Below are 22,835 nucleotides of genomic sequence, written 5' to 3'. Positions count from 1 at the left end.
CTCTGAGAGAACTTTGATGGTCCCAAGGTAACCCATTGGTGAATGAAACCCATTCTCCAGATTACAGTCTGATGGTCTTAACCATACCAAACTAGCTCTCATTGGATCTAATGTGATGATTAGTAGTTTGCATACAAAGAAAAATCACATGAATGCTGATTATACACAGCCATGTGTACACACATGTATTTATAAGAAAGTGTGTGTTTAGCTTAAAAATAAAACTAGGAACTAGTTCCTAGATAAATGCGGCGGTTTAAATCCTGCATTCAACCGTATGTGCACTGAACAAAACATATGCATGTTGTTTGTAATAAGTACAGTATTTGCTGGCGTATAAGACTACTTTTCCCCCCTGAAAAACATGCCTCCAAGTGGGGGGGGGGTCGTCCTATACGCCAGGTGCACTTCAGTTGGGATAGACATAGCTGCCCATAGTGGCCCATAGTACTGTAATGTAATGTAACAAACTCTATATTTTGAGTGGAAATGTTGGGGGGTCATCTTATACGCCCAGTCGTCTTATATGCTGGCAAATACGATATAAAGGGCAACTGTGTACCCATATTGCATCTTGCTTTACATTCTGACCATGGAAACTTTGTCCTGATCATTTTGACCTTGGAAACTTTGTCCTGATCAGGGAAGCTAAGGCTAAGCTGTGATCTGGGTTGACCTTGGACAACTACAAAGCTTCTAATAAAACCCAGAAGAAACATGTTTTGTAATCACAATTAGTAGTGGCACAATAAAATCTTTATTTGTATTAACAAATGTGGATGTGCCAAGAAGCAATTACACAACTGCCTCCCCACACACGGAACCTTTGCTGCCATTCAGTCATCAGAGGACCTGTTTTGTTTTCACACACCCCTGAGTGATGATGTCCAAAACTGCAATTCAGGTGGCCAATACTAAAAAAAAATCCTAGCTCAACGAAACTTTTGTATCTCCCCAACACTGTAACTTATCACTCTGTCGGATATGCAATGTCGAAAAGCGCGCAGCTCAAATCTCAGGAGCTCACCGAGTAACTAAAACAGGCGAGAGGGGGGTGCGTCTTTCCCAAGGCTGGCCAGGTGAAGGGCGGGCCGGCGGGCGACGCCGCACCGAGGGCCCAGGCCCGTGCAGGGGCAGCTCCTTCAGGCCCATTCGGAATCGGCGTCCATCGTGGTTGCTAAGGCAACTCGACCGGCATGGGAGGCAAGAAAGCGGCGGAGAAAGCGACGAGCCAAGGCGAAGGGCCGGCCGGAGAGGCACGCTGGGAGCGGCTTTTCTCGAAAGGCCTGTAGCCCCTGGGGAGCGCCTGCAGCGTTACGGCCCCAGTCCTCCATGCGCTTCCCCTCAAGTTCTCTTGGACACGGTGGGATTGACTGTTGAGCCTGTGGGGCCTTCGGTGTAACACTCGGCGTGTTCCTAACCGCAGGGCTGGGCGTCGTTAGGCAATGGGGCCAGCCGCGCTTCCCCGGCCCGCCTGGGTAGGCCTTCCGCGTTGCTATGGCGACGGGTTTTGTGACTGCCGCTACTCCGAGGTGCCGCCGGGCGGCCGGACCAAGCTTCACTAGCTCCGTCGTCGCCGGACTCCGGAGCCATGGCCTCGCGCAGCGCCGGGACGCTCCTGACTCAAAACAACGCGGTCTACGTGCCGCCGGGGCTCATGCCGGGGTGGGCTCTCAGCCTCACCTACCTCTCAGGGGGTCTGTGGTGGGGTGAGGAAAGGGAAAGCAATTGGAAGCCGCTTTGAGACTCCTTCGGGGAGAGAAAAGCGGCATATAAGGTTTTCTTGAAGAAAACCTGCGGGGGACTGTCTGGCGAGGCAGTGGCTGGTTGGGGTTGGCCGCTGTAGGGTTCCTGTGCCCTTAGAAATGGCCCACCATGCAGGGGCAGTTCATTAGGTTCGCCCTTGGCCCCTGTCTTCCTGTTTGTATGGGCTTTACCTGCTGCATTTCTGCCTGGTCTGCCTGCAGAAAAGGCGTGGCCACCTTTGAGGTATTGCATGCTGGAACAAGAACCAGAGCTTGTAAAGGTGGCCCTGCACCCAGACTGTGTTCCAGACCTTCTTAGGTCTGTCTGTCCTCTTGCTACCCCTCAGGGTTACTATATTGGGAAAGTTATCATTGTGATTTTTAATTGTAAGGTGTTTTGAGTGGGACTCTGAAGTGGCATCAAAATATTTTCATCTAACTCATGCTGAACTGAATCTAGTGAAAGCACACTATTTCACCATTTCTTAATCTAAGTATCAGTTATCAGAGCTGGATTATCCTATTAACATATTTTGCTTCCTTTGTATCACATTTTTCTCCTTAGTGGGTGTTCAAAGAAGCCCACCTCATTCGCTCCTTCATTTTATCCTCACAACAACCCTGTGAGTTGGATTAGTGTGAGAATGTGTGAATGGTTCAAGGTCACCCAACTAGATTCTGTGACAGAGTGGGGATTTGAACATGGGTCTCCGAGATACTAATTCATCTGTCTGATTACTGCACCATCCTGGCTGTTGATGCTGAATGATATCTAATTGTATTGTCTGTTTAATCAGGCGGTCTGTTTATATTCATATTTGTCCAGAAGTAGAGAAATAAAGCTTTTGGTTTTATTATACATAGATAATATTTTCATCAGAAGCATTCCTTGCCTTTAGTTCTGCATCTGCAAAACTGGAATAATAATAATTTTCCTCATACGTTTGTTGTGGAGACAAAGGAGATACTGATTACAAAGCCCCTGTATTCCTTAGAAGTACTAAAGAACAAATTAAAAATAATGCATATCATTTGGATCTCTTCTTTCCAAGTTTCATGCTCTTGTGTTTCTTCACTCCAGGTACCATGGGCATGTCCCCAATGTGGCGTATTCCTTTGGTGATACATATGGCAATACCACTATGAAATATTTCCAGGATTCCCGCAATGCTGCCATGAAAACCAGCTGCAGTCCCTACAGCAAGGGGGGCCAGTTTCCCACCCTCTTCTCGCCTGACCCAGACTTAGTAATTGGGGCAAGGGCGAGAGGCTGGGATAGGTGGCTGCATATTCCTAACTATTCTCGCTACAATCTGGATTTTAATCGCTCAGCAGAGCTAAAAGAGTTTTACAAGGTAAGGATAGCTTTGTGGAAACAGCCATACATAACTAGAGTTGTGAACGAATGGCAATTAGTTGTAATGCCCCATTTGTAATTATCTATTGCTATACAATGTTTGTACAGAACACCTAACTAGCACAGCTGTTTCTCAAAAAGTGTATAGTCAGCTGGTTTATGCGCTAAGCAAATCAGGCAGTCAAGCTTTTTCCTCAGTGGGGCCATTTCTTATTGCAAGAATGTGTGTGGTGTGTGTGTATTGGGAGAGAGGGAAAGCCCTCATTTTTTTCTTGATAAGCCAGCTTTCTACATGCAGGGATTAGTTTGTTTATTTTTATCATGGCGAAGCACTCAAATACATGTGCACTCTGGGGTGGTACAACCCACATTTATTTAAGACATTTATAAACCTGCCTTTCTTCCAGAAAACTGGTACCCAAGATAGGTTACAATAATAAACCTTAATACATCATAAAAATAAAAAGAACTGTTTAAATAGCCAGCTTTACAAGTTGAATCTGCTGATTCTATGAATTATCCATAAGGCAGACAGGAGAAGTGGGAGGTCTTGCTCACAGCGTGGTTGGGATGGAGTGGCTGGAGCTGCCTGAGGCTCCCTACCTTAGAGTAGTTAATTAGAAGAATGATAGAGAACCCCAGTGAATAACAAATGTTAACTTAACCACAGACAACTATAAATGAATTCTAGGCACTGCTGGGCACTGAAAGTTCCTTTCACTCTTAAGTCTTCTATTAGTTGCTCCTGTAGGTCGGTTTTGCTGAATGTTGACACCTGTGTTCTTTCTCCTCTCTCAGCCCCCTGTATCCTCTGCACTTTATAATAGTAGTCCATATGAAGAAACACTGTTGGTTTCTTGTAGAAATACACCCAAAGCAAAGGAAACCAAAAGGCAAAAAGTTGTGTCTTCTTGAAATTTATTAAATGCAATCCTGAATAATTTTGCAACCAGAACAGGGGCACAATTGAAGAAGTGACCCCTTTACTAAAGAGCTGTTGCCTATGTGATATCCTGTACCTGTACTGGTGATATTATATGATGTTGTATTAAGACTATAATTGCAACCACTTTATAATACTAGGCATTATAATAGGAAGTATGAGGTTTTCTGTCTTCAGTGAACTCTTCCACATTGACATGGTTGTGCACATTTGCCTTGAAAACTCTTTGCAGAGGATTCCGGTGTTGGGTGTTTCCTAGAGTAGTGGTCCCCAACCTTTTTCATGCTGGGGACCAGCATCAAAATGGAGGCCGTGCATGGTGCGCTTGTGCGAAAGTGCAGCGAAAGTGCCACGATTGCGCGTTTTTGGCAGTTCATGTGCGATGCGCGGCCCTGCTTCCCTTCCCCCCTCCAGTAAGAAGCTTGCGGCCTGGTAAGTTTCTTACTGCGGGGGGGGGGTGAGGAGAGGGAGCCGTGGCCCAGTGCTAGGGCCGGGCCATGGCCCGGTTGTTGGGGACCACCGTCCTAGAGTACACATATGAGTGCAAGCTAAGGCTATTGAATGTCCATTTCACTCAATTTAGAGAGAGTGCACTAGCACAGTGCAAATTTTCCTAGGGAAGGTTAGAGTTACTGGATAAGTTATCCATTATACAAGCACTATTATTCTTGAGCTGTGAACAGATTTATTGCTGATCCTTTGATAGATTCTCAAAGAATGCCTGGAAAACACTCGGCTATATGACTCCTTAGGATTCTTCTGGTGTCCTTTGGGATTGGACCCAGATTCCATCTAGTCTTTCATTCTGCTTTCAACTGTGGGCTGTCAAGTGCCTCCTGGAAACCCACAAGCAAGGTGTTCCCATTCAGCCTCTCCGATCTCTTTGTTCTCAGCATGTGTGGTGTGTCTGTGGCTTCAGAATAATTAGAGCAGTAACAGAAGGGATGCTCTTGAGCACATTTGTGAGCGCTAGGATGTGTGGGTGTGTTGTAGGAGTGTGGGGCTTTGTGCACAAATGGCTGTGTCTGCTGGTGATTCGTGCTGCCTTGTTGAATCCAGACGCCGGCCCTCCACTAGATCCTGCTGCGCTGAGCTTGGCTGAATGTTCCGCTTTGCAAAACTAGAGAGAGGGTTGCGTGTGTGTGCATCTCCTTTTCCAATTTACCGTGAGTCCGCACCAGTTACGTGAGCTATAAATAATTAGCAGTGGGCTGCCAAAATTAATGAGTTGAGAACAGACACTGTTTATTCAGATCGTCCTCTTATTTATTAGTGCTAATGGGATGGGGGATGGTCAAGGAAGCTTTTATAAAAGCGCTTTTTGAAGTTTCCCTAAGAGGATGCCAGTGACCTTTGTGAATGGATTCTCTATCCACGCAGTTTACAGGTCAATTGCCAAGCTTCTAGGGGAAGTGCACACTATATGCAGATATGTTATTGAAGCCCTCCCTTTAAAAACAAATGAAAGAGTAACCGTTAGAGTAGTGGTTCCCAAACTTTGTCAGGCTGCCGTCCCCCTACCCCCCCACACACACATACGAAAACACACCTCTTTCCTGGTGTTAGGTTTACTGCACATTCAAAACACAGTATCTTGCCTACAGTTCTTTCTTTCCTCCTTTTTTGCTGTGCAGTGCCTGTATTTTATTCTGGAAAAAATATATATACATTCTTTGTAAAAGTCATTTGTAAAAGTCACTTTGGGTCCTCACTGAGGAGAAAGACAGGGAAGAAAGAGAGAAAAGCAAGCAATGGAAAATCCCATGGCCAGGAGCACTCAGGAGAAGGCTGTTCCAGCCTCCTAAAGATAGATACTTGTGGAACGGTTGCCAGCCCTGGGTTAAGCATGTTCCCGGAGATCTGGAGTGGAGCCTGAGAAGGACAGAGTCCGAGGAGGGGGAGAAGCTCAACAGGAATATGATCCTATCCTGTCCACTATTGCTTTCTTCAGTAAGCGAAGCAGGGTTGGCCCTGGTCAGCATAGGGATGACAGACCACCAAGGAAGTCCAGGGTCGCTACTACCAAGAGGCAGGCAATGGCAAGCCACCTTGCAATGTCTCTCTCTAGGAAAAGGAAGCTGCAGCAGGAAGAGTCAGACCACTGTCCGCCTACTGCCCCCAAATTCCTCACACACACCCAAATTCCTCACTGCTGCCATGGATCCTGCCACCCTGGTGGGGGGAGCATACCCCCACACACACTTTGGGAACTCCTACTTTAGAGGTTGCAATTTTGAGTAAAAGACGGATCAAAATAATGGGATGGGTGCTTAACTCTTTCCCTACCAGCTGTTTTCCCAGTCAAAACATGTGACTACCAACAGTATTGATTTCTGCCTTCTCTGCTCCCCTTCTGGCTCAGCCCCATCTGTGTGTAGGCTTTATGTGATGACAGGGTTTTTTTACACTTCTGGGGAACTGGAATGTTCAGACACATTCTATAACACCTCAGCAGCTGAACCACTGGCAAGGGTGGGAAAATTATACTGGGTGCCATCTCTAGTGACCATGCTGTTCTCATCCTGTGTGAGAAGGAAAGCACCTGACCACTTTGCATTTCCCCTATAGCTTTCCCAAATGCATCGAGAGTATTACAGAGACAAGACCGGGACAGTGCATCAGAACCAGTATTTTGTGCTGCCTGTGAAGGAGAAGGACAAGTACCCTCACCCCCTTGATCTGTGAGTCTTGTGGGCGAATGCTGAGCGGTCGGCGTCAACTTCTTGTTTGGTTACAAAACCCTGTTTGAGACTCAGCTGATTTTCTCATAGAAACAGATTATGAATTCATCCTAACAAACAAAAAGGGGGGAGGGGTAGAAATAGGCCTACAACATTAAGCAGAAGTAATTCTTTCCTTCCTACACTATTTTCAGAGTATCAGTTGCTGTAATTGCAGTGGTTCTCAACCTTCCTAATGCCGCAACCCTTTAATATGGTTCCTGATATTGAGGTGACCGCCAGCCATAAAATTATGTAAGTGTTCTTTCCCAGAAATTAAACCGAAACAGACCAATGGCATGAAGGTCCATTCTTCATGATTGTATATAAATTGTTTCCCCCCCGGGGTTTCTCAGTTCAGTTCTGCCTCTTGGCACACCATGCTGATCTCACTCTTTTCCACTGCTCCAGACAGACAAACACTCTATCTCGATCTACCCTGCAAGGCTGTTGTATGGATGGCGCCCCCGCCCGGCCAAGCTGCTTGCCCTGCCACGACCCTTATGAAAGGGTCATTCGACCCCCAAAGGGGTCCCAACCCCCAGGTTGAGAACCACTGCTGTATTGTGTCCTTCCTCCCTCCCCTCTACCACTCAGGACAAAATGACAGGTACTTGGATGGTATTTGCATGTTTCTGTTTTCATGCAGTGGAAAGCAACCTGGGGGTGAGGAGGTAGGGAACTGAGCATGAAAACAGGAAGGAGATGGGGAGGCTGTTTTTACCGTTTCTTTAGAAGGATGGAAGAAGACCTGTTTGTAGCTCATATCCAGTTTTGCTGGGGTTGCCTGCTGGCCTGGAAAAAAAAATCCCTGTCCTTTTAATAGAGGCTTTCTGGGATCTTATTTATCAGATGATGTTGTTCATCTCCAAAAGCTCCAACTTTTCCACCCATTAACAGAGGACATTTCCCCCCAGGCAATCCTGCAAACCTGTGCTGGCCCTGCAGACTGATCCTGTTTGTTGAGATCAGCTATTCGTTTCCATAAGACACTGGGCACTTCTTCACACTGCCTAGCTATTGTTAACCTCATTGACACTGCTTTTGTTACATGAATAAGGGGTCAACTGAGGTTGGGACTATGGCATGGGAGGAAGAGAAGGACTACCTTCCCCTCTAAATGGCCCGGGGGCAGGGGGAGGTGTTCTTTGCTGCCTTACTAAGCACCGCACATGCAAACATTCTGTACATGTGCACCTGTCTGACAGATCAAAGAATGCCATCCTTGTTCCATTTTGGCTAAGCTTTGGAAAATGGCGTGGAGGCAGGGGAGACCCTCCCCCCCCCCATGGCCCCTAGCCAGCTACACAGGAGTTGCCACCAGGACAGGCAGCTATTTTATGACAGGCAACTTAAGTAAAATAGAGTGTATTGTTTGGCCCTCAGACTTAAAGTTTGCAGGCTGACTTCCAGTCAGTCAATACATCTCAGCCTAATTTCACAAGGTTCTTGTGAGGCTCATGTGATAGTGGGGGACAGAGAACCATATGCACTACCCAGAAAACTTTGAGAAAGAACAGTATATGTAACAAATAAAATAGTGAACACACAAGTATTCCTTACAGATTGTGTTTATTTAATTAATAAATGTGGCTTGGCAAGGTGTTGTGAGCAACTAAGATTATTTTTTTCCCCATGAAATCATTTATGTCAGCTGCATAGTGGTTTTCAAGGTAAGAGATGTTCAAAGGTAATTTTCCATTGTCTGCCCCTGTGTAGCAACCCTACACTTTCTTAGTGGTCTCTCATCCAAATACTAACCAGGGCTAACCCTGCTTAGCTTCCAAGATATGATGCAATCAGGCTAACCTGAATTAAGGGGGTGGGAGATGTAAGGAAGAAAGCAGCAAGGAGGGGAAGGGTTAAACCTCCTTCTGCTTCATTGTTGCCTCTCCTGCAAGTCCCTCCAAATGCCTCTTTGCAGCTGTGAAGCCAAGATTGTTAATAATATGTGGTTCCAACCAAAGATCACTCAAGGTAATAGGTAATATGCGTAGTCAATAGAAGGTTACTGCATCGCACACATTAGACACTTTGCTGAGGATACATCTTTCTTGTTTGTATTTGTGAAGGGTTGTTCTCTGGGGTTGTTGCTTGTGTCCTTTGTACTTCTGTATGTAATTGAATATGTAACTTGAAAACTAACCTGTGTAATTCTCAAAGAATGCTAGAGTCTGTGTATCATGTCTCTCCTTTGCTATCCAGTGCTTATTTCTCTAGTGATGGATTGCTTTGAATAAAATTTGCCATGCTTTACTTGCAGCACTTGAGGTTCTTGTGTGTCCTTTCATAAGTAGGGCAACTTGAAAATGTTTGACAGCAAGAATGCGCCATATCGATACCACTAAGGGTGGGGGCCCTCTTCTTGGATCGGTTTGACTAAGCATGGACACGAGGGATTTTGTTTTCTTGCTGTCCTGGGATTCAGGCATTTCTTGAAAAGCATGCTGTAGAGTTTGTTTGTTTGTTTGTTTATTCATATTTATATACTGCCCTCCCCGAAGGCTCAGGACAGTTTACACAAAACTGAAACTATACATAGAACCATACATACAATAACTATAACATTCATATTATTAACTGATACAACCGGTAATAGTATAACATAAACAATAGTAAATCAAACAGGTCCAGGGATCTTAGTGGGTTTCTGGAGGGGAGGAATAGAAGGGGGCAGGGGCCCTGTAGATGTTGCTTGGTTGTGTCCGGCCTCAACCAAATGCCTGGTGATAGAGCTCCCTTTTGCAGGCCCTGCAGAACTGTTTTAGTTCTGTCAGGCCCTGATCTCCTCTGGGAGCTCGTTCCACCAGGTGGTGGCCAGGACATAGAAGGCTCTGGCCCGGGTTGAGGCCAGGCAAACCTCTTTAGGGCCAGGGACCATTAGCCAGTTGCTGGTGGTGGAGCGTAAAGCTCTTTTGGGGGCATAGGCAGGGAGGCGGTCCCTCAAGTACACTGGGCCCTGACCGCGTATGGCCTTGAAGGTGATTACCAGAACCTTTAACCTGATCCGGAATTCAACTGGCAACCATTGCAATTGATGTAGGATGAGGTTTCTTTACTGCTCTATGTTTTCACAGCCATAGAGCAGTAAAGAAACCTCCAGGAAACACTGAGCCTGAGGGGCTCTTTATATGATAAAAAAAACACCACTGAGGAGGAAAACAACTTTGAAAATGGGCTATTGAAAGAGAAAAATGCTTGTGTTTATCCGGAACCCGTTTTGGCTTATGTTTGCACATCATAGATACGAAGACAATATCTACAAAATAAATTGGAAGAATTATAACCAAAAAGATTACATTTGTGTACCAGCCAATTGGTTGAATTTTTCTAGCTTAGGGCTGCTGTGATCGCATAGATCGTTTATGCACTGGGAACTTCACTGTCCCAGCTCCTGTGGAGGAGTACAAATTGGAGGCGGATGAGGTACACCAGGCCAAATGCTCCCCCATGTGGGTGCAGGTGGGGCAACCTCTAAACTCCAGCCTGCAGCCCAGCATGAAACCTCCAGTGCATAAACGGTCATAGTGTTGCAGCTTGCTGATCCGTGTTAGGTTGCTGGTCTCTTTCTGGCAGAGATCCTGTTCCTTTATCAGCTGTGGGTCTGAAGGAAATGCATCAGGCAAAGCTTTTTCCCTTGCTTTGCCATTCAGCTGTTCTAAGACCGGCCAGAAATTAGCACCAGTAATCCTTTGCCTCTCAGTTATTCCATACTACAACAAACTGACTTGATGATGCTTGTGAAGGAAAGCTGAGCCAATGCAGCAAGGCCTTTTCTGGCAGTAAAAAAGAAAAATAGATGTGCCTGTTCAGGGCAGTTAAATAATGCATGCTATGTTGCCTGTCATTCCAAAGCGTCTTTTAATGGTGCCGTCTCCGGGGCATGTTGGCATTAATCATGAATGATCAGCGCTCAGAAGCATTTTCTAGGGCACGGTGCTCTGCCACAGACTGTAGTTACCTTTCTAGATTCCTGCTGGCAGGAAGCAAAGCTGTGTGTTTTTGCTCCTCTGTGTTCAAGGAAGGCAGCGTGTCTCTGCTTTTGCATCTGATAGATGATGCATTCTTTTCTCCCCATGCTGTCTTGGGAACAGTGGCTCAGCTGCTGAGCAATGGCCAGGAACCAAAAGAGGGTTGGAGGCCAAATACAGTTGGGAGAGCACCAGGAAAGCATTTACACATTGATGCATAATGCGGAGCAAGTGAAGAGGAGAAAGTAAAACTTTTCTTATAATGTGAGAACTCAGGGAAGCAGATACAAAACCAAGGAAGGAAGGAAGAAGTCTGAAACATAGTGTGTAATTAATTTCTGGGACTTTGACTCAATGGACTCCTTTGCATACAGGAGGTCCCAGTTTCAAACCTTCCTATCTCCAGTTATTTATTTTGTAAGTCACTTCTGACAGGTTCATGGAGAGGCAACTTAAAATGTTCTAAAAGGATCAGGTAGTAAGTCATTTGAAAGATCTCTGCTGAAAACTCTGGAGAACCACTGCCTGGCAGGGTAGACATAGACCTTGATGGACCAAGGGTCTGATTGGTATAAGGGAGTTTCATACGCATCCATTGGCTTGGATGGTTTTCAAATGGCCTGGACAAATTCACAGAAAAGGGTAGTTCTAACAGCTGTGGCAGGAAAATGAAAACCTCCATGTGCAATGGCAGTATACTTCTGAAGACCACTTAGTGGGGGCATACATTGGGGGTGTCTGGTGCCTTCATGCTCTGTTTGTGGGCTGTCTAGAAATGTTTGATTGGTCACTGTTGGAAGATGATGGTGAACCATTAGGAACCATATGGGCAAAGTGCTGAGTGAACTCAGAGTTAAGGTCAAAGTGGACTAAAGCACATACATCGTTGCTCCCCACTCTGGTTGGTCTGCTTGGGAGTTAGAGGGTGTTTTTGGCCTGCCATTCTTGGAGGGTTAGTGGGGATTTACTGGGGGTTTATTATCTTATGAATGTTTTTTATTGTAAGCCACCACGAGTCTTTGGAGAGATGGCAGGGTATACATCCAACCATAAATAAATAAATAAAATAACTTTTGTCTTGGTTAAGGTGCAGGAGTGGGAATGTGCAACAGGACCAGAGGGTGCACAATGAAGGGGAAACTTTGTTCTTCTCATGATCTTATATTATGATGTGACTCATAAGATAAATCCGTACTGAATCAGACCACTGGTCCCTCACGGTCAGTACTGCTTACTCCAGTTTTTTTCAATCTTTTGACCATGGAGGAGCCCCTGAAATAATTTTTCAGACTTTGAGGAGCCCCGGAAGTGATGTCAGCTGGCCACACACTCACACCATGCCATGCCCTTGAAAGTGACATCACTAACAGCTTAGTGTAGTGGTTAGGAGTGCTGACTTCTAATCTGGCATGCTGGGTTCGATTCTGCACTCCCCCACATGCAGCCAGCTGGGTGACCTTGGGCTTGCCACAGCACTGGTAGAACTGTTCTAATGGAGCAGTAATATCAGGGCTCTCTCAGCCCCACCTACCTCACAGGGTGTCTGTTTTGGGGAAAGGGAAGGGAAGGCGATTGTAAGCCCCTTTGAGAAAAGTGGCATATAAGATCCAGCTCTTCTTGTTCTACCCACACCCTTAGCCCTCCTTTTGCTCCTTTCCCCCGCCTTTACTACTACTATGGCTGCTCTGCCTCATGTAGGCTGGAAAGAAGAGTAGGAGCTGAGAAGACAGCCTGGACCTTCTCATACCACACCATTTCAGAACTCCCACGGACCCCTGGCTGAGAATCCCTGGTCTACTCAAACTGGAAGTAACTCTTCAGAGTCTCAGACAGAGGCCCTTCATGTCACCTTACTGCCTGATCCTTTTAACTGGAGATGTCAGGGACTGAACCTGGGGACTTTTGTGTGCAAATGAGAGGCTTTTCCACTGAGCCACAACCCCTTCTCATGAATCAAACCTGAGTCAAGCCATTGGATTATCTAACACAATACCATTTATGTAGATTGTCAGCATCTTCCCAAAGTCTTTCCTAGCCCTATTGACTGAAATACTTCAATGAAAGACTCCAGAAACAAAACATAGGACCTTCTGTCTATGACATCTAATCTGTAGAGCTACAGAGGCTTCCTATGGGGCAAGATGAAAGGTGGTGAGATGCACCCTATTTAATTTCCCTTGGAATGATTTAAATGAAGAGCCTCTTGTGGCGCAGAATGGTAAGCAGCAGAAATGCTGTCTGAAGCACAAGATGTCATAGTCCCATGAGGTTGGGAGTTCGATCCCAGCAGCCGGCTCAAGGTTGACTCAGCCTTCCATCCTTCCGAGGTCGGTAAAATGAGTACCCAGCTTGCTGTGGGGTAAACGGTAATGACTGGGGAAGGCTCTGGCAAACCACCCCGTATTGAGTCTGCAAGAAAACACTGGAGGGCGTCACCCCAAGGGTCAGACATGACCCTGTGCTTGCACAGGGGATACCTTTACCTTTATCTATTTCAATGAAGTTTTCTTCAAGGCCAGAGGATACATTTTGCCTTTCTATGTCAAGAATGAGAGCCCATTAGAAACATCCTTTTGCAGTGCACTAATTTTCTTGCGGCTCATTTTGGTTTTAGCGTGAAAGTTAATTTTGTGGGCAGTTGAGCCAGTCTTGCAGTGGGACAGTTGGATATGATAGTGGTGTGATTTTATGAAATAGAGTGGGAGTAGGAATTGTGCTGGAAACACCTTCCGGCAGCTGCTGGTCTGTCACGAAGGCGAAAATGTATTAACAGGAAAAAGAGCTGACACGTAATCCACTCTTAGCCATCAGAGCTGATAGGTAGGATATTGTTTGTGAAGTTCTTTGAACACTGTATAAATTCTCTGTAATGCTTTGAACTATACCAGCTTGGTGTAGTGGTTAAGAGCAGTGGCCTCTTACCTGGAGAACTGGGTTAGATTCCTCACTCTTCCACATGGAGCCAGCTGGGTGACCTTGGTCCAGTCATAGTTCTGTTAGAGATGTTCTCACAGAGCAGTTCTGTCAGAGCCTTCTCACCTTCATCTATCTCACAGGATGTCTGTTGTGGGGAGAGGAAGGGAAGAAGATAGTAAACCACTTTGTGACTCCTTCAGGTAGTGAAAAGCGGATTAAAATATATATTCACTTTTCTTCTTTAGCTTGGTTTTGGATTTTGTCACGGAGCACTATGTCTACCTTCATCTTTAACAGATAATGAGAGAGAAAACAGCCCACAGAGACTAAGTAGTTCTTACTAACTCTTTATTTACTTCATTTATATCCCTCTTTTCTTCTATATGGGTGCCAAAGTGGCTTACAAAGTTCTCCTTTATTACATCCTCTCAACAGCCCTAAAACTTGGGTTGAGAGTATGTGTGACCCAAGATTACCCAGTAAGGTTCCGGGTGCAGTAGGGATTCAGATCTCCCAGACCCTAGTCCAACACTTTCATAATTACATGATAAAGGATCTAGGAGTCTTAGTAGACCATACATTGAACATGAGTCAGCAGTGTGACTCAGTGGCTAAAAAAGCAAATGGGATTTTGGGCTGTATCAAACGGGGTATCCTGTCCAGATCACGGGAGGTGATGGTACTGCTTTACTCTGCTCTGGTTTGGCCTCACTTGGAGTACTGTGTTCAGTTTTGGGCACCCCAGTTGAAGAGGGATGTTGACAAACTGGAACCCACTGAAACTATAACAACCCACAGCTTATTAAATATCCCGCTTATAGATGGAACACACAAATCCCATTAAACCTTGAAGAGGAAAGGAAACATGTTGAAGTCCTTATGTTTATCTATGATGGAGATTGATTTAGTTGATGCATTAAATCAAGCGTCCACTTGTGGATTGTAAACTAAACATGAGCAGGCAGTGTGATGCAGCAGTAAAAAAGGCGAATGCCATTTTGGGCTATATCAACAGGGGCATCACATCAAAATAACAAGATGTCATAGTCCCATTGTATACGGCACTAGTCAGACCACACCTGGAGTACTGTGTGCAGTTCTGGAGGCCTCACTTCAAGAAGGACGTAGATAAAATTGAAAGGGTACAGAGGAGAGCTACGAAGATGATCTGGGGCCAAGGGACCAAGCCCTATGAAGATAGGTTGAGGGACTTGGGAATGTTCAGCCTGGAGAAAAGGAGGTTGAGAGGGGACATGATAGCCCTCTTTAAGTATTTGAAAGGTTGTCACTTGGAGGAGGGCAGGATGCTGTTTCCGTTGGCTGCAGAGGAGAGGACACGCAGTAATGGGTTTAAACTACAAGTACAACGATGTAGTACAAGTACAAGTTCAACGATGCCTCTTGTGGCGCAGAGAGGTAAGGCAGCAGATATGCAGTCTGAAGCTCTGCCCATCAGGCTGGGAGTTTGATCCCAGCATCCGGCTCAAGGTTGACTCAGCCTTCCATCCTTCCGAGGTCGGTAAAATGAGTACCCAGCTTGCTGGGGGGTAAACAGTAATGACTGGGGAAGGCACTGGCAACTCACCCTATATTGAGTCTGCCATGAAAACGCTAGAGGGCGTCACCCCAAGGTTCAGACATGACTCGGTGCTTGCACAGGGGATACCTTTACCTTTACCTTACAACGATATAGGCTAGATGTCAGGGAAAAATTTTTCACAGCCAGAGTAGTTCAGCAGTGGAATAGGCTGCCTAAGGAGGTGGTGAACTCCCCCTCACTGGCAGTCTTCAAGCAAAGGTTGGATACACACTTTTCTTGGATGCTTTAGGATGCTTAGGGCTGATCCTGCGTTGAGCAGGGGGTTGAACTAGATGGCCTGTATGGCCCCTTCCAACTCTATGATTCTATGAGCAAGAAAAGTTGGATGGCAATTTTGGTTTTTTTTCTTTCCTTTTTTTGTTTTAATCAATTTTAAGGCTATTCAAAGCAAAATGGTGTTGTTACCTTCTAAGGTTCTTTTTCTTCCAGTTCAGGTGTTTTCTCTTGGGGGGGCTAAATACTGATATACATAAAGTAGACCATAGCAAAATTCAAAACCAAAACCAAAACAAAATCCATGCAATATCTTTTAGGTAAAACCAGCCAGAATAAAACAGTGGTCCAGCTTTCGAGTTGGTGTGCAACGGTGTGGGTCTGCATTTCATGATTGCCCTCTGCTGGAAGAAAATAGCAGTTGCCACAACAATAAAGTGGGAAAATGCAAGCTGATTGTAAAGCAGGACACCAAGCGAGCAAGCAAACAAACAAAGGAAAAAGAAATTATTCCATGGCACAAGCTCCTGTGTGTGCAGCACTTATGCATCCGCATGCCTTCTGTCTGAGTCCTAGATTTATTTTGTATATGTATCTGTAAATGCACACAGGAATCCTCTAGGCCAGCCTTCTTCAAACTTATTTACCATTGAGAAACCTCTGCAATATTGTCCAGGCTTTGAGAAACCGCAGAAGTGGCATGATTGTGCCCCAAAAGGTTGGGAAGCATAGCTATGTACATGCCCCCCGGGGGCACCTCCCCTTCCCACACCATCTAGGCCTATTTATTTATTTGTTTGTTTGTTTGTTTGTTTATTTATTTATATACCGCCCTCCCCCGAGGCTCAGGGCGGTTTACATAAGAACATAAGAACAGTACATGAAACAGACTATAACATGTGAGTAACCATACAATAATAATAACTAATAGTTGTAACCATATAACAATATAAACGCATAAACAATATAAACAATGCAACAGTGCAACAGGTCCAGAGTATACTGGCCATTTGGGGTTGGAGGTGGGTGGATCAACATGGACCATATATGGTCGTATCACCTGATAAATTTCAACAATTTTTTAACAAATATATAAAAAGTTAACTCCCACCCAATCAGGAAACCCTTCCAGGACCATCAAGAAACCCCAGTTTCATGGAACCCTGGTTCAGTAAGCCTGCTGTAGGCTCTGGTCTGTATAGAAGCCTGCATGGATAGCTGCTTTCCACAGTGTCACATATAAATGTCTCATACTTCCTTTTCCAGTTTCATTTCTTCCTTTTCCCTCTGCCTGAAACACAGTTTTCTTTTCGACTGACTCGCATGAAGCTGCCTTGTGCTGAACCAGCCCATCAGTCCATCAAGGTTTTGTCTAATCAGACTGTCAGGGGCTCTCCAGGGCCTCAGACTAAGATCTTTCAGACCACTTCCTACCTGATCCTTCTATAGGGAGATGTGGGGGACGTGCCAAGGAGACGATCTGCTCAGCGAATGGGGTTTCTGCATGCCCAGAGTATGCCAGACTGATCCCCCTTCCCTCAGGCTTTGGCTTAGTGATCTTTGCAGCATCTCTAATTGCAGCTATCAAATGGTGAAATTGTTCTCTGGGCCCTGGAAGAACAGCTTCCACTTAGAGAAAACAGCACTGATCTGCAGAGACCAACAGCCAGACGTTTCAAGGCATCCGCATAAGCTGAATGAGTGTCCCCGAATGATGTCCTGCATGTTTGAAATGAGAATTGGTAGCAATTCTGCCACCACACTGAGCCTTCAATCAAGCTAGCACTTTGTTTATCCGCTTTGAAGTCAATAGAGACGCTGGTTTCTTTTAAGCCTTAGCCCAATTCATTCTTTACTTCTTGTCTCGGATGCAAGAGCGAAGCAGGACTAAGCAGCAAAACTTTTAAAAGCTCAAAACCGCCTTCCCGCAGGCCAAATCGAGGAGTCTGAAATGGTGCAGAACGTATGCTCAGCACGCGCATGCACGAACACCGAATCCCTCCATTTGTCTTGTGTTTAGTCATCCACCCGAAGACACATAGAGAGATTGCTCATCTTCCAAAGTCTACTCTAGAGCATTTCTAACCAGGTCAGCTTTTGTGTCTTCAGCGCTCTGGGCTAGCTACAGCTGGGCAAGTTATGAATTATATTTATTTAAAATATTCACATCATCCCTTATCTCTGCAAGGCAGCTAACAAAACAGCAGAAGGTGCTGGGTGCAGATATCACATGTGTTCAACTAAGTCAAAACCGATGCAGAATGAAAATGCTGAATAACCCAAAAGATTCCTTTTCTAGCCAGTGCAGAAGAAACTCAGAATAACTCCAAGTGTCCAGGGCCCTGTTCCCTGAGAGTAAGCTCCACTGAACACAGCAGGTCTTGTTTGCACCCTGCAGAGGCTCTGACGGCATGTTAAGTTAGAACAATTGGGGCCATGAGGAAGGCATTGTCTTTTTGTTGAAAATTATCTTTTCAAAACTGCCTTCTGGAGGGTCATCTAAAGAGAAGCTGTTTTTAATACCCTGCTTTTCACTATGCAAAGGAGTCCCAAAGTAGCTTTCAAACGCCATTCCCTTCCTTTCCCCATAAGACACTTTGTGAAGTAAATGGAGCTGAGAGAGCTCTAAGAAAACTGTGAGAACATCTCTGAGAGAACTGTGACTGGCCCAACGCCAGCAGCTGCTGCATGTGCAGGAGGAGTAGGGAATCAAATCCGGTTCTCCATGCGGACCCTCCTGCTCTTTGTTATTCAGGTACTATTCTGGAGTTGGATTAGGGCCTTCAGAACCCGTTCCAACTCAGAGGTCTCGAAAAGCTCAGCTTGCAAGATGCTAAATCTGCCTTGATCTGGACTATTCCCCCTCCACTAAACTACGGTGATGAGCAATTAAGAGTATGCAGACAACTTTGTACAGCTAAAAGATCTTTGAAATGATTTACAGCAAGCATTTTCCCTCCCAAAGACTAGAAGAAATGAATCTTCTATATTCAGAACATCAGTTCCCATGTGCAGGATAAAACAAACCACCCAGGAAATTGCCCGATTTCATGTTCCCAATTATGCTGCAGAACTTCTCCGCTGTCTGTTTGCCAGGAGCCTGTTTGCCAGGATTACACCTTCTGTCTGCGGTGCCTGCTTTTCTTTCAGAGTGCCTGACCCTGACTTTCCCCCTCTGCTTGGATTCTCTTGTGAGCCTGGAGCATTCATGCTTGAAGCAGAGTCAGGAAACTAATTTCCAAAAAAAAATAATAAAAAGACCCCTGAAAACAGCCAAACATCTGTTGGCTCTATCTTTAAATCAGTATGGAAAGAACTGTTTGGCTTTTATGGGCACCTTGGCAAGGAATTTGGAAAAGGTGGGAAGTGAAGAACACTGCATAGCTCTGTACGGTGTATGATATCATTTCTGCTTTCCAAACATGAGCCTTAAAAATGAAATTTAGCTTTTTACGATTTTGATTGCCTTTAAAATTTTTGGTTTTATGCAGGCTTGTGCAGTGAAGCGTGGTATGAATGAAATGCATAGAATCAAATTGTTCAGCCTTTTTTGTAATAATAGAACTTGCAGGCAACCTGTGAAGTCAAAGGCTGGTAGATTCAGGACTTCGCTCAGTGCAAAAACAAACCACCTGGGAAACTGCCCAATTTCATGTTCCCAATTATGCTGCAGAACCTCTGCGCTGTCTAGACTCCATTGGGAGCCGGTTGGCAGGATTACACCTTTTGTAATTGCTGATATACTTAATTGTCATTTTACTGTTTTTATTGTGAGCCACCTTGAACAAGCTGTTGCCGGGAGAGGCAGGGTATAAATGTAAAAATAATTATAATTTCTAGGACTCAGCAAATGGAGTGGTAGCTGCTGGTGATTACTTTTTACGCAGATGGGACAAGGTCATGGCAGTGAGATCCAGCAATAGTTGCAGCAAAGTTGGCTGAATGCAGCTTTTATATTCAAAGGCAATATGTCATTACTATCAGCAAGGCGGGGCAAGGAGAGGGAGGTTTTGGCTTTTCTCCCTCTGCTATTGGGCCTTCCAAGGATATCAGGTTGGCTATTACAGGAAAAAGGATGCAGGAACTAGAGAGACCATTGTTCCAATTCAGAAGAGATCTTGTGTTCTTGGAGTCTTAAATGCTGTGTTAAGTGCTTTAGCTGATGTTGATGATACATTCTTAAATCGACAAATATAATTATGTATTGGTAGTCCTAGAGTTGCCAGACTCCAGGTGGGGGGCTGGAGTTCTCCCAGATTTACAGCTTATCTCCAGATTGCAGAGACTAGTTTCCCTGGAGAAAATGGTTGCTTTGGAAGGTGGACTCTTTGGTGTGTCCTGCTGAGGCCTCTCCTTTTCCCCAAACCCCATTCTCTCCAGGCTTCCTTCCCAAATCTCCTGGAACTTCACAACCTGGAGTTGGAAAGCCTTTTGCTCTATGCCTGTGAGTTGGCAACCCTGAGACCCATTCTGACATTATGAGAGAGAATGAATTGCAAATCAAGAGCCATTTTAAAATAGTATGGTCCCTATAATCCTCAAGAATTTATGTATTTAATTGACTTATAAGTGGGACAGACTGGTAAGGCAGCAGACATGCAGTCTGAAGCTCTGCCCATGAGGCTGGGAGTTCGATCCCAGCAGCTGGCTCAGGGTTGACTCAGCCTTCCATCCTTCCGAGGTCGGTAAAATGAGTACCCGGCTTGCTGCTGGGGGGTAAACGGTAATAACTGGGGAAGGCACTGGCAAACCATCCCGTATTGAGTCTGCCATGAAAATGCTAGAGGGCATCACCCCAAGGGTCAGACATGACCCGGTGCTTGCACAGGGGATACCTTTACCTTTTTAAGGCCGTCCTTCTCAACACAGCCATCGGGTGGTGTACAACAATGCAGAGGAGACCAGCTCTTGGAGTTTCCACCTTTATTCTATACTGCTGCAATTACATCTCTGGGAGGAGCCAACAGCCTCGATGTGACCCTTTTCTCCATTCTGTGCTTGTTTCCCTCCTTTAGCCCGCCTCTGAGTGCCAAAACCTTGTGGCATCTCCACCGGGTGTCTCCGGAGAACCTGCGGACCTACCAGACATTCCCTTCTGGGAAGAGGGTGACCTCGCAGGAGAGAGAGGTCCGAGACAGCTATTTCGAATACAGAGCCTGAGCCTATGGGAGAAAAGCTGGAGTAGAAGGAAGAAAGATTTGAGAGTGGGGTGCCATAAAAGCCAGTGGATCAAGATGGGAATCCGCGTTAGTCTGTCTGTAGCAGTAAAAAAGGGGAAGGCTCCAGGAGCACCTTAAAGACTACTAAAATTTGTGGCAGGGTAGGAGCTTTTGTGAGTCACTGCTCACTTCTTCAGAGACGTGAATGAACCACATTCTAGCTGTCTCTGAAGAAGTGAACTCTCGGGAAAGCTCATACCATGCCACACGTTTTGTTAGCATGTAAGATAAAAGCTGAGAGTTTTTTCTTCACTGTATCTCTAACTCTGTTGCTCAGCAATATCTAAATTAAGCTTGAGACAACAGGAACAATACCAGAGGGGAGGCAGTCCTGTGAATAAATGTTCCCCGTTAGCAGCCAGACACCCTCTTCTCATTGAGGGACAAATTATCACTAGAAAACCATAAATGCTCTTCAATATCATCTCCAAATGGAATACATTGCCTGGCCCCAGAAAGACACAAAAATTGGTATCAGCCAGAGACAAGCCTGGACATGTAGTTTAGAAGTGTGAAAAAGAATGGCCAGGTAGCTAACAACCTCCTTCCCATCCTAGAGAGACACATAGTTTAGAACAATGAGTCTCCCAAGAACTTATGGATTAATTTCATCAACACCCAGCTTCCCTTCCCCTTCCGCATTTACCCTAAGTAAGCAATAATTAATGCTATTCACCAAACTTGAGAGCTTTTCCGATGCCAGTGCTCACAGGGTCATTAAGCACCATTTATACCTATAGTCCACTTCAAGTAAACCCTACAGGTTTCTCACAGATCATTGTCTACCTCAGGAAAACCCGTTATTATTGGGGGACTAATGCATCAGCTTGCCCCAGGGAGTATTTTGCCCTATAAATTATCTGTCTGGGTCAGATCTTGGTGTAGTGGTTAGGAGTGCGGACTTCTAATCTGGCGAGCTGGGTTTGATTCCATGCTCCCCCACATGCAGCCAGCTGGGTGACCTTGGGCTCGCTACAGCACTGATAAAGCTGTTCTGACTGAGCAGTAATATCAGGGCTCTCTCAGCCTCACCCACCTTGCAGGGTGTCTGTTGTGGGGAGAGGAAAGGGAAGGTGAGTGTAAGCCACTTTGAGACTCCTCCTTGTAGAGGAAAGCGGCATATAAGAACCAAATCTTCTTCTTTTCTGTTCATGAAACATTGGCCTTTTGCTGCTGCCTCTGCAGACCACTTTCTTCAAGTCATAATTATAGCCTTCCCTGAAATTGCTTTTCCCCTCTCCTCTCTGATTTTCTCTTAGTTAGCCTTGTATGTGTTATCAGTATGTTTGTATGTCTGCTTTGTCCTTTTATTTATCTTTTTATTAAAAGAATATTTCCAGTTGTACATCAGCCTGACTTATTTTGAGTGTTCTCTTGAAGGAAGAATTCCCATAAACATAGGTGCAGAATCCCAGTTACGCCCTTTCACTTTGTCTCCTTTAAACTAATTCCCCTCCAACCAATTGGGAGTCTGCCTTTTGGGGTAATACTGCCCAATCTTCCATTTGCTCCATGCCGTCCTCAAATTCAACTTTTATACTTTTCTCCATTCTGCTGTATCTACTTTCTCACCCACACAAGCCACACTACCACTGCCAATAAAATCAGAGTCCAGCAACACTGATTTGGAGCTCAGAGACTGGAGATCTTGTGTCTTGATATCTCCATGAAATGTAGATTGCAGGCTCCCTTTGCCTCAGGCCCATGCAGGAAAGAGAGAGGGGATTTAAGCCTTCAACCTCCATTAGGTTACTTTTGCTCTTTGAAACTTGATCCCATACTCCGCTACCAGCATTTGAAAAGAGAAAAGAGATGGTTTCACCTCATCTGTGTGAGTTGCTTTTGGGGAAGATGGCTCAGCCTGGCTCCTTCTGAGCTAAACTTATGAATGGGTTCACTGTGCATGTGCAGGAGTTTCTCGCTAACACCATCGCGTTCAGCTAAATGTGTTCTGTGAGAAGTGTGGTTCCAGCAATGTGTAAGCATGGAGAAAATTAGCTTGCTTCAGATTGCACGAGCATAAGCACCATGGCTGCGGTGACACATCACCATTTAAATACAGTTTTAACAAAACAACAACACGGAGGCAGAGCAATTCAGTATGCAACATGTTACTCTTTTAATCATCTATAACTCCACCTTTCTGCCCAA

General features: G+C 45.3%; 1 protein-coding gene across 1 annotated transcript; it reads left to right on the top strand.

The window, feature by feature from the left end:
- The first annotated feature begins 1,513 nt into the window (after nucleotides 1-1,513).
- Nucleotides 1,514-20,704, top strand: CIMIP2C (ciliary microtubule inner protein 2C). The gene is made up of 4 exons (XM_077331053.1): nucleotides 1,514-1,665; nucleotides 2,827-3,100; nucleotides 6,614-6,726; nucleotides 20,481-20,704. The coding sequence occupies exons 1-4, from the start codon at nucleotides 1,592-1,594 to the stop codon at nucleotides 20,623-20,625; spliced, it is 606 nt and encodes a 201-aa protein (XP_077187168.1). The 5' UTR covers nucleotides 1,514-1,591; the 3' UTR covers nucleotides 20,626-20,704.
- The last annotated feature ends 2,131 nt before the right edge of the window (nucleotides 20,705-22,835 follow it).

The sequence above is a fragment of the Paroedura picta genome, chromosome 1 (assembly GCF_049243985.1).
Source record: "Paroedura picta isolate Pp20150507F chromosome 1, Ppicta_v3.0, whole genome shotgun sequence".
Classification (NCBI taxonomy): domain Eukaryota; kingdom Metazoa; phylum Chordata; class Lepidosauria; order Squamata; family Gekkonidae; genus Paroedura; species Paroedura picta.
This window is presented reverse-complemented; position numbering and strand designations above follow the sequence as displayed.